General features: G+C 32.9%; 1 protein-coding gene across 1 annotated transcript in view; it reads left to right on the plus strand.

Annotated features, from left to right (window-relative positions):
• The window catches only part of Dscam3 (Down syndrome cell adhesion molecule 3), a 317456-nt gene that overhangs the window by 126102 nt on the left and 176298 nt on the right, over positions 1 to 15056 (plus strand). The window contains exons 9-10 of the mRNA XM_075299301.1: positions 12868 to 12995; positions 13177 to 13277. Coding sequence (XP_075155416.1) covers positions 12868 to 12995; positions 13177 to 13277 — 229 coding nt within the window. The remainder of the gene's footprint in view (positions 1 to 12867; positions 12996 to 13176; positions 13278 to 15056) is intronic.

Here is a 15056-nt window from a genome sequence, read left to right on the forward strand (position 1 = left end):
ATATATATGTTGAAATTTTTATCAACATTTTATTTTTAATAAAAATTTTGTCAAAATTTTATGTTTATAGAAAATTTTGTAAACATGTTATTTCTTTAGAAAATTTGGTCAAAATTGTATTTCTTTAGAAAATTTGGTCAAAATTGTATTGAAGTACAAACTAACAATAAAAAACAAAACGAAAATCTTATTGCTATAGAAAATGTAGTCAAATTTTTTTTCTATACGAAATATTTTCAAAATATTATTTCTATAGAAAATTTGGCAAAAATTTTATTTCTATAGAAAATTTTGTCAAAAGCTTATTTCAATAGAAAATTTTGTCAAAATTTTATTTTTATAGAACTTCTTGTCAATCTTTTATTTATATAGAAAATGTCATAATTTTATTTCTATAGAAAATTTTGTCAAAATTTTATGCCTATAGAAAATTTTGTAAAAATTGTATGTCTATAGAAAATTTCGTAAAAATTATATTTCTGATGAAAATTTTGTCAAAATTTTATTTCTATAGAAAATTTTGTCAAAATTAATTTCTATAGAAAATTTTGTCAAAATTAATTTCTATAGAAAATTTTGTCGAAATTTTATTTCTTTAGAAAATTTTGTCAAAATTTTATTTCTTTGGAAAATATTGTCAATATTTTATATCTATAGAAAATTTTGCCAAAATTTAATTTTTATAGAATTTTTTGTCAATATTCTATTTATATTGAAAATTTTGTCAAAATTTTATTTCTATAGAAAAGTTTGTCAACATTTTTATAGAATATTTTGTCAATCTTTTATATATGTTGAAATTTTTGTCAACATTTTATTTTTAATAAAAAATTTGTCAAAATTTTATGTTTATAGAAGATTTTGTAAAAATGTTATTTCTTTAGAAAATTTGGTAAAAATTGTATTTCTTTAGAAAATTTGGTCAAAATTGTATTTCTTTAGAAAATTTGGTCTAAATTGTATTTCTTTAGAAAATGTGGTCAACATGTTATTTTTATAGAATTTTTGGTCAATTTTTTATTTATATTGAAATTTTGTGAAAATTTTATTTCTATAGAAAATTTTATTTCTGATGAAAGTTTTGTGGAAATTTTATTTCTATAGAAAATTTTGTCAAAATTTTATTTCTGAAGAAAATTTTGTCTAAATTTTATTTCAATAGAAAATTTTGTCAAAATTTTATTTCTATAGTAAATTTGGTCCAAATTTTATTTCTATAGAAAATTTGGTCAAAATTTTATTTTTATAGAATTTTTATACCCTCCACCATAGGATGACTTTGTCATTCCGTTTGTAACACATCGAAATATTGCTCTAAGACCCTATAAAGTATATATATTCTGGGTTGTGGTGAAATTCTGAGTCGATCTAAGCATGGCCGTCCGTCCATCCGTCTGTTGAAATCACGCTAACTTCCGAACGAAACAAGCTATCGGCTTGAAACTTGGCACAAGTGTTTGTTATTGATGTAGGTCGGATGGTGTTGCAAAAGGGTCATATCGGTCAACTTTTTCGTATAGCCCCCATATAAACGGACCCTAAGATTTGGCTTTCGGAGCCTCTAACAGAATCATATTTTATCCGATCCGGCTACATGGTGTTGGTATATGGTCTCTAACAACCATGCAAAATTGGTCCATATCGGTCCAAAATTATATAGGGGCTATATATATTATATAGCCCCTATATAAACCCATCCCCAGATTTGGCTTGCAGTGCCTCAAAGAGAAGCAAATTTCATCCGATCCGGCTGAAATTTGGTACATAGTGTTTATAGCCCCCATATAAATCGTTCTCCAGATTTGAACTCCGTAGCCTCTTAGAGAAATTCATCTGAGCCGGTTCAAAGGTGGAACGTGGTTTTAGTATATGGTCTCTAACATCCATGCAAAAATTGGTCCATAAACCATTCTCCAGATTTGACCTCCGGAGCCTCTTGAAGGAGCAAAATTCATCCGATCCGGTTCAAATTTGGAATTATATTTATATATAGTCGATCTCCAATCACACAAAAATTGGTCCATATCGCTTCATTATCACTCGATGGTTGCCACTCGAGCCAAAAATCTATTAAAATTTTATTTCTATAGAAAATTTTGTTAAAATTTCATTTCTAGAGAAAATTTTGTCAAAACTTTATTTCTATAGAAAATTTTGTGAAAATTTAATTTCTATAGAAAATTTGGTTAAAATTTTATTTCTATAAAAAATGTTGTCAAAGTGAATTATATACGTATTTAATCGATCTTTTTTGATTTAATATATACCACGTATGGACTTACATAAAATTTAGAAGACGGTGTTAGGGGGTTATAAGATACCTTGCCATTGGCTAGCGTTACTGCAACTTAAGTTATTCGATTGTGGATGGCAGTGTTTCGAAGAAGTTTCTACGCATTCCATGGTGGAGGGTACACAAGCTTCGGCCTGGCCGATCTTACGGCCGTATATACTTGTTTTTCAATCTTTTATTAATATTGAAAATTTTGTCAAAATTTTATTTCTATAGAAAAGTTTGTCAACATTTTATTTCTGAAGAAAATTTTGTCAAAATTTTATGTTTATAGAAAATTTTGTCAACATTTTATGTTTATAGAAAATATTGTCAAAATTTTATGTTTATAGAAAATTTTGTCAAAATTTTATGTTTATAGAAAATATTGTCAACATTTTATGTTTATAGAAAATTTTATCAAATTTATTTTTATAGTAAATTTTCTGAAAATTTAATTTCTGATGAAAGTTTTGTCAAAGTTTTATTTATATGGAAAAATTTGTCAAAAATTTTAGATTTTTAAGGGAATGTTGTCAAAATTTAATTTCTTTAAAAATTTTTGTTAAAATTTGATTTCTTTAGAAAATTTCGTCAAAAATTTATATTTATTGATCTGTCTGTAGATTTTTGAAATACCATGAATTCTACCAATCTACCAAACCGTAGAATTCTACCAACTGTGACAACCGTGATTACAATACTATGGTAGTCGTTGTAAGCGGATATAAAAAATATTTAAAATTGAGGAGTTGGCAAACAAAATTTGATTTTTTTTAATATTCAGTCTAAAGGAGCTCTTGACAATTATCTTCCAATGAAATTTTTGTTGAAATTTAGTGAAAAGTACTTTCTGGTTCAAAAAATACATTTTTTGTACTTTCTTAAATTATTTTCCATCCCTGTGTGATACCCTTAATGTAATACAATTCTCTTAAATTTTTCAATTTATTTACTTCAAAATAAAATAAAATAAAAATTGTCCTACTTAATCTTCTTAAGTCCAAAAACCTTTAATTGAATTTAATAAATTATTAGTACACAATGTATAAAGAAAATATTTTAGCATTTAATACATGTCTGGCAAAGGAAAATCTTAATACACCTCACCCTGTTTCTACACACACTCTCTCTCTCTCTCTCTCCATCTCTCTCTTTCGACTATGCCAATGTTTGCTAACATAAATATTTATTTCATGATAAACTCCCTAATAATAATGGCATTTTCATGAGCCAAGACTTTGCTTTTTTGCACTAAATCATTTCGAAGCTGACCACAGATTTGTTCCGAACAAAGCTAAGAAATCTAACGATTCCATAACGCGTAGGGGAATCTAACATAAATCCCATTCATAATCTGTGCTGACCTCGGCACATCCCAATTATGATTATTGAGGTTTTTTCTGTCTTCTGCGATTTGAGGCAAAAGAAAAAAATGCAAAGGCAAAAATAAAAGATATGATGATTTAAGACAAGCACCGGGTGTGGGCCAAGATAAATCGCCAACAACTCACTAAGGAATTTGCACACATTGGAATAAAATATTTTCTCATCTTACCAAGAAATCGGCCATACACAAATTGTGGTAATCATGGTAATACCATAGATACGCAGGTCAAAGAGGAGCAGAAAAATACGATTTCAATTCAATCCTTTTTTTCTGTCTTGTAGGCAAAATGGCATGAAAAAAATTAAATGGATGCCAGAAAAGAAAAGAAAAAAACTGGAGAGAGAAAAACAAAGTATATGCAAAAGGATACCAAGGCTATTGGTTGCACACTGAACAGATGTTAGGGATTTTATCTCATTTGTTTATTTCAAATTTTCCATTCTATTGTCTGACATTCGCTATACCATGGGCTAAGAGAATATAAATTTCAAATTCGCTATACCATGGGCTAAGAGAATATAAATTTCCAGTAGATAGGAATTTATACATAATCCAATCAATTAAAATTTTATTGGGAAATTTAATTGACGTTTTAATTCATCATAAATAAGTATTACGTCTTTATTCGATACTTTCCCATTTTATAGTTTGTCTAATGAAGCTTGAAATATTTAAATGGAGTCTATTTGAATCCCTCAATATGCCGAAGATTAATTATTTCAATAAAATACCCACTGCCATAAGTGTGGCTATTATAATTTTACCATTCTGCTTGAAGGAAATCCAAACATTATGAAGTTAAAATTGGAGTGATAACCCAGCAAAAAATGCAGCACTATTTCAGCAGTATTTTAAAGGAGAGAGGCAAAACAACCAATTCAGCATTGATTTTTGTGGGCGATGTCCCGATTTAGGGCAGTTTCTACATAGCGCTGATACAATTGCTCATTTTAATAGAAATATTGCTCAGATATGATATAAAATCTTGAGTATAGCATTGTTGGCGTGAAGGAAAACAGCACTGCCTTTCATGCATCTATACTGCATGAAGTGGTTGCAATAATGTAAACGAAAAAAAAAACAAAATTTTCTATATTACACGCTTACGTTATTGCCACCGATTCATGCAGTGTGGATGCACTGTCTACTTTATTGTATACCAAATGGACTGACAACTCTGAATGTTGATCCAGGTATACTTAGGCTGTTAGACGAACTTCTAATGAAGAGACGTATTTCAGCCACACTAGGGCAAGCAAACATACAAAGGTATGTGAACAGAGACACTCCCCAAGGAGGAGTTCTATCACCTCTTCTTTGGAATGTTGCTATAAACAACCTTCTGGTTTCTCTAGAAAAAGAAAGGATAAAAGTGGTGGCATACGCAGATGATGTGGCGCTAGCAGTCAGGGGAAAATTCCCATCCACAATCAGAGATATTATACAGAGAGCTCTCCGGATGACTGATAAATGGGCGAAAGATAATGGTCTTGGTGTAAATCCAGCAAAGACAGAAATAGTCATGTACTGCAAAGATCGCAAAACTCCCACGGTTAGGCCCATTTCCTTAGGGGGTACTGAAATTCCCTTTGGTGAGTGTGCAAAATACCTTGGCGTTATTTTGGACAGGAAGATGAATTTTAGGCTTAATATTGAAGAGAGGGCGAGAAAAGCCACGGTAGCTTTGTACTCGTGCAAAAAGGCAATAGGGAAAAAGTGGGGACTAAGACCAAAAATTTTGCATTGGCTATACACGGCAGTGGTTAGACCTATAATGCTATATGGTGTTGTAGTCTGGTGGCCGGCACTTCAGAAACCGACTTGTTTAGATAAAGTTCAGCGTATGGCGAGCTTATGTATCTCAGGCGCATTTAGTAAGACAGGAACAGACTCCCTTAATGTCATGCTACATCTATTGCCTTTAGACATTTTGGCCAAACAGTCAGCTGCAACAACGGCTGTGCGGTTGCGCGAGCTATCGTTGTGGTCGGAAAAAATGTACGGTCATAGTTCGGTCCTCAAAGTAATGCCAGATGTGCCTAACGTAGTGGATTACACCCTGGCAAAACCACTTTTCGACAAAAAATTTGAAACTCTAATTCCCAACAGTGAGGCGTGGTGTACACAGACCCCGGGGAATAAAAGATATATAGATTTCTATACTGATGGCTCCAAATTGAATGGACAAGTGGGGTTCGGAGTATATTCTAAAGATCTGGAAATTCGAATAGCGAAAAGATTACCTAATCACTGTAGTGTTTTTCAGGCTGAAATATTGGCAATAAGAGAGGTGGTGAATTGGCTGAGAAGTAATGTTCCAACAAATATTGGCATTAATATATACTCAGACAGTCAACCTGCAATAAAATCCTTGGACTCTGTGTTCCTTAACTCAAAAACGGCCATAGACTGCCGCAAATCTCTCAACGAGATGGCTGAGCAGTACAATATTCACCTAATATGGGTGCCTGGTCATAGGAACATACCGGGGAACTGTGAAGCAGATGTGTTAGCAAGGCTAGGAACTACCTTACATATTCCAGGGGAACTAGAATCTGTTGGTATGCCTCTGGCCACCTGCAAGCTCTTACTGCGTGAGAAGGCTGTTATGATGGCCAATGTTCGATGGGAAAATTGCAGGGGTTGTAACGACACCAAGCAAATATGACCCCATTTAAACTTAAACCGCACACTGGATATGCTAGTGTTCTCAAGGCGTCAGATAGCACTCCTAATATCTGCTATAACGGGTCGCTGCCTGATAGGCGAATTTGCAAAAACTATAGGTGCGAAGTATAATGACTATTGTATAAGCTGTCATGACGTGGAGGAAAAGGAATCAATTAAACACCTCTTGTGTGAGTGTCCTGCTTTTTGTGTAAGGCGTAAGCGAATTTTAGGAGCATATAGCTTTAGATTACTGGTTGACCTGGAAAACGTTAACTTAAGCAGTTTGTTAATGGTTTTGGAGCAATCTGGTTGGTTCCACAAAAGTAAATTATAGAGAAGGTTCAGTGGTTAAGACTAGAAGTGCCCATATGTAATAGGTACTTTTAGTTAAATGTGGTATCACAATGGACTGAATAGTCTAAGTGAGCCTGAAATTTAATCGGGCTGCCACTTTAACCTAACCTAACCTATTGTATACCAAAAAGCGCAACTAAACTCTTACTGCTGAATTATTTTTTTTGCTGGGTAAAAAACCGGGATGTTTGAAAGTCGGTTTTAAAAAATCCGGAAGTTTTTTCAAAACCGGTGGTAGTTATTTTTTAAAACAAATAACTGGCATGATCGGTCTTCATAAAAGCACATAATTTTAAAAGGAAAATCTAATTTCATTGTCACAAAAAAATCAATAGAAACAAGTATATACGGCCATAAGTTTGGCCAGGCCGAAGCTTATGTACCCTCCACCATGGATTGCGTCGAAACTTCTACTGAAGACTGTCATTCACAATCGAATTACTTGGGTTGCGGTAACACTTGCCGATGACAAGGTATCTTAAAACTTCCTAACACCCTCTTCTAAATTGCAAGGTAGTCCATACGTAGTATATATTAAACTAAAAAAGGCCGATTAATTACGTATATAATTAAGTTTGACAAAATTTTGTATTTGATAAAAGTTTATATAGAAATAAAATTTTGACAAAATAAAATTTTGACAACATTTTCTATAGCAGTAAAATTTGGACAAAATTTTCTATAGAAATAAAATTTTAACAAAATTTTCTATAGAAATAAAATTTTGTCAAAATTTTCTATAGAAATAAAATTTTGACAAAAATGTCTATTGAAAAAATATTTTCTATAGAAATAAAATTTTGACAAAATTTTCAACAGAATTAAAATATTGACAACATTCTCTATAGAATTAAAATTTTGACAACATTTTCTATAGAAATAAAATTTTGACAACATTTTCTATAGAAATAAAGTTTGACAACATTTTCTATAGGAATAACATTTTGAAAAAATTTTCTATAGAAATAAAATTTTGACAAAATTTTCTATAGAAATAAAATTTTGGTAGATTATTTTTGGCTCGAGTGGCAACCATGATTATGAACCGATATGGACCAATTTTTGTGTGATTGGGGATCGGCTATATATAACTATAGACCGATATGGACTAAATTTTGCATGGTTATTAGCGGCTACATACTAACACCACGTTGCAAATTTCAACCGGATCGGATGAATTTTGCTTCTCCAAGAGACTCCGGAAATCAAATCTGGAGAATGGTTTATATAGGGGCTATAAATAATTATGGACCGATATGGACCAATTCGTATTCATATCATGTTTATTAGAGACCACATACTAACACCACGTTCCAAATTTCGACCGGATCGAATGAATTTTGCTACTCCAACAGGCTCCGGAGGACAAATCTGTTGATCGGTTTATATTGGTGCTATATATAATTATGGACCGATATGGACCAATTTTGGCATGGTTGTTAGAGACCATATACTAATATCACTTACCAAATTTCAACCGGATCGGATGAATTTTGCTCCTCTAAGAGGCTCCGGAGATTAAATCTGGGGATCGGTTTATGTGGGGGCTATATATAATTATGGACCGATATGGACCAATTTTTGCATGGTTGTTAGATACCATACGCTTACACCATGTACCAAATTTCAGCCAGATCGGATGAAATATGCTACTCTTATAGGCTCCGCAAGCCAAATGTGGGGGTCCGTTTATATGGGGGCTATACGTAAAAGTTGACCGATATGGCCCATTTGCAATACCATCCGACCTACATCAATAACAACTACTTGTGCCAAGTTTGAAGTCGATAGCTTCTTTCGTTCAGAAGTTAGCGTGATTTCAACAGACGGACGGACTGACATGCTTAGATCGACTCAGAATTTCACCACGACCCAGAATATATATGCTTTATGGGGTCTTAGAGCAATATTTCGATATGTTACAAACGGAATGACAAAGTTAATATACCCCCCATGCTATGGTGGAGGGTATATAAATAATTCGATAATTTATTTAAAGTTGGAAACATTTTTTTTTTCATTTAAATATTTATTAAAATACCCAGATGTATTTACCTAAATTTGGCATTATAAAAAAAAAAAAAAAAAAAATATAGAAACCGAAAGATGAGGCTTTGAAAACACTTTTTCTGCCGGTCCACTGAGTGATTTGAAATGTGATTTTCACGAAAACCAACAATCGGCGTAAGAAGATAACCCGGTCCACCGGTTTTGATCGCCATAGTTAAAATTCGATAAAAATTAAAATTCGATAAAAATTAAAATTCGATTTAACTGGGCTAAATTTGGTCTTTTCAGATTTCCATTCAAACTTCAAATGATGAGGATTTTGATCGACCACTTACAAATTTTTTTTGGGCAAAAAACCCCATAGGTCGTTACTGTATTTTTTGGATTCTCGGCGAAAATTTGCTACAACTAAATGGAATATATGAAATATTTATATACATATTTATCTCTTTATGGACCTAAAATGTATTTAGGTTGATTAAGGTAATTTAAAGCATGGATGTCCAACAATTCAAATCGAAAAATCACTCTATATGGGCGTTATAACAAAACATAGGCCGATTGACATCACCTACTTGTATGTTAGACCCCAAATACCAATTTAAATTTTAAGCAAATCGGAATTATCGGTATCTAGAGCCCAAGCCCAAAGTGATATATGTTAGTGAGATCGTCCTACATGGGGGGCCATACCATGGACCGATATAAACCAAATTTGCAACAAGTTTTTGTGGATCCCCGAAATTTCTAAAATAATGCCTATCGTAACCAAAATGTGATGTCTAGATGCCTAAATCGGGAGATCGGTCTATGTGAAGACTATACCAAAACATTGCAGATTAGCTGGACAGTGCAGGTATAGAACCCCAAGAAGTGAATTCGGGAGATCAGTCTATCAAAAGATTCATCAATATAAACTAAATACGACACAAGTTTTTGTGCATCTAAACTACATTCTGAAAGATTGATTGGGGCTATATAGAAATATGGACCGATACACATCAGTTTTCAAATTTCAGCCAGATTGTATAAAATTGTAGTATCTAGAAACTAAAGAAATCATATCGGATTATGTTTATATAGATGGCTAATCAAAACTTGGACCAATATAAAATATATTCGAATTTAATCTGCTGAAAGAAAAAAAAGAAACAAATCTGTGCCACATTTTAGAACAATATCTTAGTTGAAGTCTGTGGAGTCAAGGAAACAAACAGATATGCAGATGGACGGACATCACTCGATCGTTTTATTTAGAAATCGATAACCGATATGGAGGTGGGTATGAAAATGAAAATGAATGGTTGTACCAAAAATTATCGCCGAATTCGCGCAGTCAAGCAACATTTTCTCCCAAGAAAAAATTCCATGATTTCAGTTTGGTGGAATTGAGTAGGGGCTAAAATGGAACATGGGCTTTATCGAACCAGCTCCATCCGAAATTGGAAATCTAGGGATATTTTATGTCTTGAAAGTCCTATGTATGTATCAGTCCATGTTTTGCTATAGCCCTCATATAGAACAATCTTCCCATTCGAGGACTTGAGCATCCAGAACTACAATTATTATTCGATTTGCCTGAAATTGATAGAGGTATTTCACGTCTATCTACCGAATTTGGTGTGTATCGGTCTATGTGTTGGTATAGCCCCTAATAGACCGATCTACCAATTTGATTTTTTGGACTCCAAGCACTCAATTAGTAGACACAGTTAGTAGAATTCTAACAAAAATGGTAGATTTTTTACTGTTTGGTAGATTGGTAAAATTCTTGATATTTTGGTAGATTTTGCAAAATGTTCCTCTCCAATTAAGAGGTAAAATTTTCTGCAGAAATAAAATTCTAACAAAATTTTCTATAAATGCAATATTATACTAAACACAAAAAGCAACAACTTCAAAATAATTTTTTTTTTTAATTTAGTAGATATTTGTAGAATTTTCTTCAAATTTTGGTAGATTTTTTGGCACGAGTGGCAACCGTGACTCCAAGACATCGAAATTTCTATCCGGTTTGCTTGAAATTAAAAACCGAGGTGTTGATTAGGTTCACAAATGGATGTGCCGAATGTATATCTGATCTCCCGATTTGAATTCTTGGGCGTCCAGATATTTAAATTTCTATTCGATATTCCTGAAATTGGAAATCTAGTATTTTTGGTCCATAAAGAGAGAAATCGGTCTAGATCAGCAAGCTCAAATTTACAAAAACTCAAAATTTACATTTGTCCAAGAATCCTTCAATATTCTCCATATTCGTATCCACTGTCCATTAACCTCTGCCAATAATTCTTTGAATGTCATTTCGCACACATAAAAATATACAAAAGAAAAAATCAAAATATCAAATCAAGCGTTAAGTTTTTATGCTTCACTAAGGAATTTCGATTCTAAGTAAAGGATACCAAATCACACCGAGTCAAACCAACTTACGAGTATATACAACACCTCCACAACCATATCCTGGTCACATATTTATGCATATTGGCTACATGCCAAGTCTTGTGCGTATGTATGTGAGTGTGTATGTGATGAGTGTTCTTGCCATTGTATACATTTTAGGCGGAAATTCACATTTTTATGCTTATGTATGCATATGTGCTAGTGTGAAACTCTTTTTGTTCTCTATATTGAGGTCTATATTGGTTGTATGCATGTGTGTGGGTTGCATTGTATTTGTGCTAGTCTGTGGGTGTGTTAAGTGTGCTAATAAAAATAAATAAGAATTTCCATATGAATGAACGACATAACATTTGAAATTATAAAGGTCTTTAGGTTTGTCGATAAGCAAAATATAAAAAAAAAAATGGGAATGGCACCGTGATTGCTTTGACAGTGGTTTTCATTATGGTATTGGTATTAAAAATAAAATAAAAAAAGTTTTTTTTTTTTCTTTTTGGAAAAAAATAGAAATGTTGTCAATTAAAGTATGGAGAAAAATTTACTTGTACCAGAAAATTTCTTTACATTCCCAGCAAAGAAAGTGTGGCTTAAAAAGCCATGAAAATGTTGCTCTGAAAAAAAAAAAAAACATGGCCGGTTCCAAAGATTTTAAATTTGCGTTTTTTCCTACTTGATTTTAGGAAACAAATTTTAATTTAGACGTTTTCTATTTTTTTTTTCATATGCTATTAAATCCGTGTTACCAAGAACTTAAATTTCCAAACTAAGACTCGACTTTAAGTTGAAATTTTGTTAGGTTTCGAGTAAAAAACCCCTTTAAAATAAATTGTGGAAAAACATCTCCTATTTTTGAACGATTTTATGCTTTGTAGTGAATATACAAAAAGTCTACAAATTTAAGGACAATTTCATTAATTTTAAAGAATTTTGCAGAATTATTAAAACCAAGTTGATCTTAGTCAAACGAAATTTTCTTTCATGATAGGATACCCAATTTTAAATTGAAACTATTAACTATAAGAGAAAAACGACTTCAATGAAAAGTTTATCGACTTTTGGAGAAGGAGAAAAACTTTGTATTAGAGAACCCAGAAAAAAGCGTCACCAAAAAATAGTGAAAACGTTCTTTTTGGATCCGGAAGTGGTGCAAACCTGGCGCAGAAGCAATGAATTTAACATGGGCTAGTCATAGGACGGATATCCAATATTTCACCAGCCTTTGTACTGAATATGAATCACATTTAGACCATTTTTAAACTAGCAGATAACATATGGAAAATATTTTTAGGATTTCTTTTCTAGAAATTTTCACTAATTGTTCTTATATCTGGTAAAATTATTAAATATTTAAATTTAGTAAGAAAAATTCGTAAAATAATTGTGAAAAAAAAAATTTATTCTTTTTGTTTTTTGTAACCATTTCTAGAACAGAGCCTTTTTGGATGTCTATTAAATGTAATTACGAAGGAAAAATGTCAATTTTTTGCTGGACAACCTTTATTATCTTACAAATCATGCGATATATCTCTGAAACACAGTTCACCATCTTCCTTTATGTTGGCTGGCGTAGACTTTTAACAAACCTTTCTTAATTTAAATAATCTCTTTGAAGATTTTTATCCAGAAAATCCATTGCCTTACCTATGCCACATATGTAGACATACAGACATATGTGAAAGTATGTCAGTGATTTCTTTTACATTTATTTCCACCCAGTTTTTTTTTCTTCTCCTGACTTTCTTTCGTTTTTTTCTTGCATTTTTTGCAGTTTACGTTTTCTGGCCAAATACTCTTTGATGATACAGAATGTAGGCCGACGAGATCGTGGTGTCTATCAGTGTTTGGTAGAAAATCAAAAATCCAGTGCTCAAGCCATGGCCGAATTGAAATTGGGTGGTAAGTACAAATAGACAACATGGGTATTTTCATGTGGAGCTGGAGGATTTGCAGCACTAAGAAGATTCCTTTGCACTTTCCAATGGAGGATATGTCATAACTTATGGGCTCACGTATGCCATGATTTAACATTCGTTCGTTTTTTTTTTTTTGTTTTCGTTTGTTTGTTTTCTTTTCATAGATACTGTTCCGGAGTTGATTTATACGTTCATCGAACAGAATGTGCGACCGGGTCCATTAATATCGCTTAAGTGTTCAGCCAGTGGTTCACCACCACCACAAGTAAGTTATGAGCAAGGGCTATAAAAAGGGAGTATTTAATCTTTCAGGGAGGGCATTTTTGGATATATTTTGTTTGTTTTTTTGTTGGTGCGAATTGATTTTAATGTAAGTACTTGCAAAAAAGGGAATTTTTGAAAAAAAAAAAAACAAAAAAACAAATGCAAAATCTACTATTTTAAAAAGGGTTAAGATTCCTTGCAATCGGCAACTATTTACCTTATTAACTTGTCTTCATTATGATTTAAAAAAAAGTTGTGTAAGGAGAAGGTCCCCATTAAAAAAGGGAATTTTTTGTCTAGAGATCAACTCTAACTATTGCAGAAAATTTCGGGTAAATCGGAGAACTGAAGTCAAATTTTCAACAAGTATATACGGCCGTAAGTTCGGCTAGGCCGAATCTTATGTACCCTCCACAATGGATGGCGTAGAAACTTCTACGAAAGACTGTCATCCACAAATTTCAACTCACTCGGATGAAATTTACTCCTCCAAGAGTCTCCAAAACCAAATCTCGGGATCGGTTTATATGGGGGCTATAAATGATTATGGACCACTTTTGGCATGGTTGTTAAACCAAATTTCAACCAGATCGGATGAATTTTGCTTCTCCAAAAGGCACCGGAGGTCAAATCATCACGTACCAAATTTTAACCGAATGGGAAGAATTTTGCTCTTCAGGAGGTCAAATCTGGGGATCGGTTTATATGTTGATCATCCGATCAATCAGATCGGATGAATTTTGCTTCTCCAAAAGGCACCGGAGGTCAAATCATCACGTACCAAATTTTAACCGAATGGGAAGAATTTTGCTCTTCCGGAGCTCAAATCTGGGGATCGGTTTATATGGGGCCTATATATAATTATGGACCGATATCGACCAATTTGTGCATGAGTGTTGGAGGCCATATATTAACATCACGTACCAAATTTCAACTGAATAAGATGAATTTTGGTCTTCCAAGAGGCTCCGGAGGTCAAATCTGGTGATCGGTTTATATCGGGGCTATATATAATTATGGACCGATATGGACCAATTTTTGCATGGTCATATATGGTCATATATACTAGAGGTCTGCATCGAATAACTTTTCACTACATGTATGCAATTCGCTGTCGAATATAGTACATACACTGTCTTTCTCTCAGAGCGCAAGTAGTGAAGTGAAGAGAACGCTTGCTTGTCAAATACCACCAAGTACTTATCCGAAACAATATGTGTTCCGAAAAAAAGGAACAATAAAAATGTAAGTACTTGAGAAAAAGTACAACATGGATTCTCTTCACTTCACGTGGTACCACAAGTATTGCTTAGCTATGTGCGAAGCAAAACTTTCCATTATTATTAATCATAGATATGTATGTATGTCACATATTTCATATATAAAGGGTGATTTGTTAAGAGCTTGATAACTTTTTTTAAAAAAAAACGCATAAAATTTGCAAAATCTCATCGGTTCTTTATTTGAAACGTTAGATTGGTCCATGACATTTACTTTTTGAAGATAATTTCATTTAAATGTTGACCGCGGCTGCGTCTTAGGTGGTCCATTCGGAAAGTCCAATTTTGGGCAACTTTTTCGAGCATTTCGGCCGGAATAGCCCGAATTTCTTCGGAAATGTTGTCTTCCAAAGCTGGAATAGTTGCTGGCTTATTTCTGTAGACTTTAGACTTGACGTAGCCCCACAAAAAATAGTCTAAAGGCGTCAAATCGCATGATCTTGGTGGCCAACTTACCGGTCCATTTCTTGAGATGAATTGTTCTCGGAAGTTTTCCCTCA

The sequence above is a fragment of the Haematobia irritans genome, chromosome 1 (assembly GCF_050003625.1).
Source record: "Haematobia irritans isolate KBUSLIRL chromosome 1, ASM5000362v1, whole genome shotgun sequence".
NCBI classification, from domain to species: Eukaryota; Metazoa; Arthropoda; class Insecta; order Diptera; family Muscidae; genus Haematobia; species Haematobia irritans.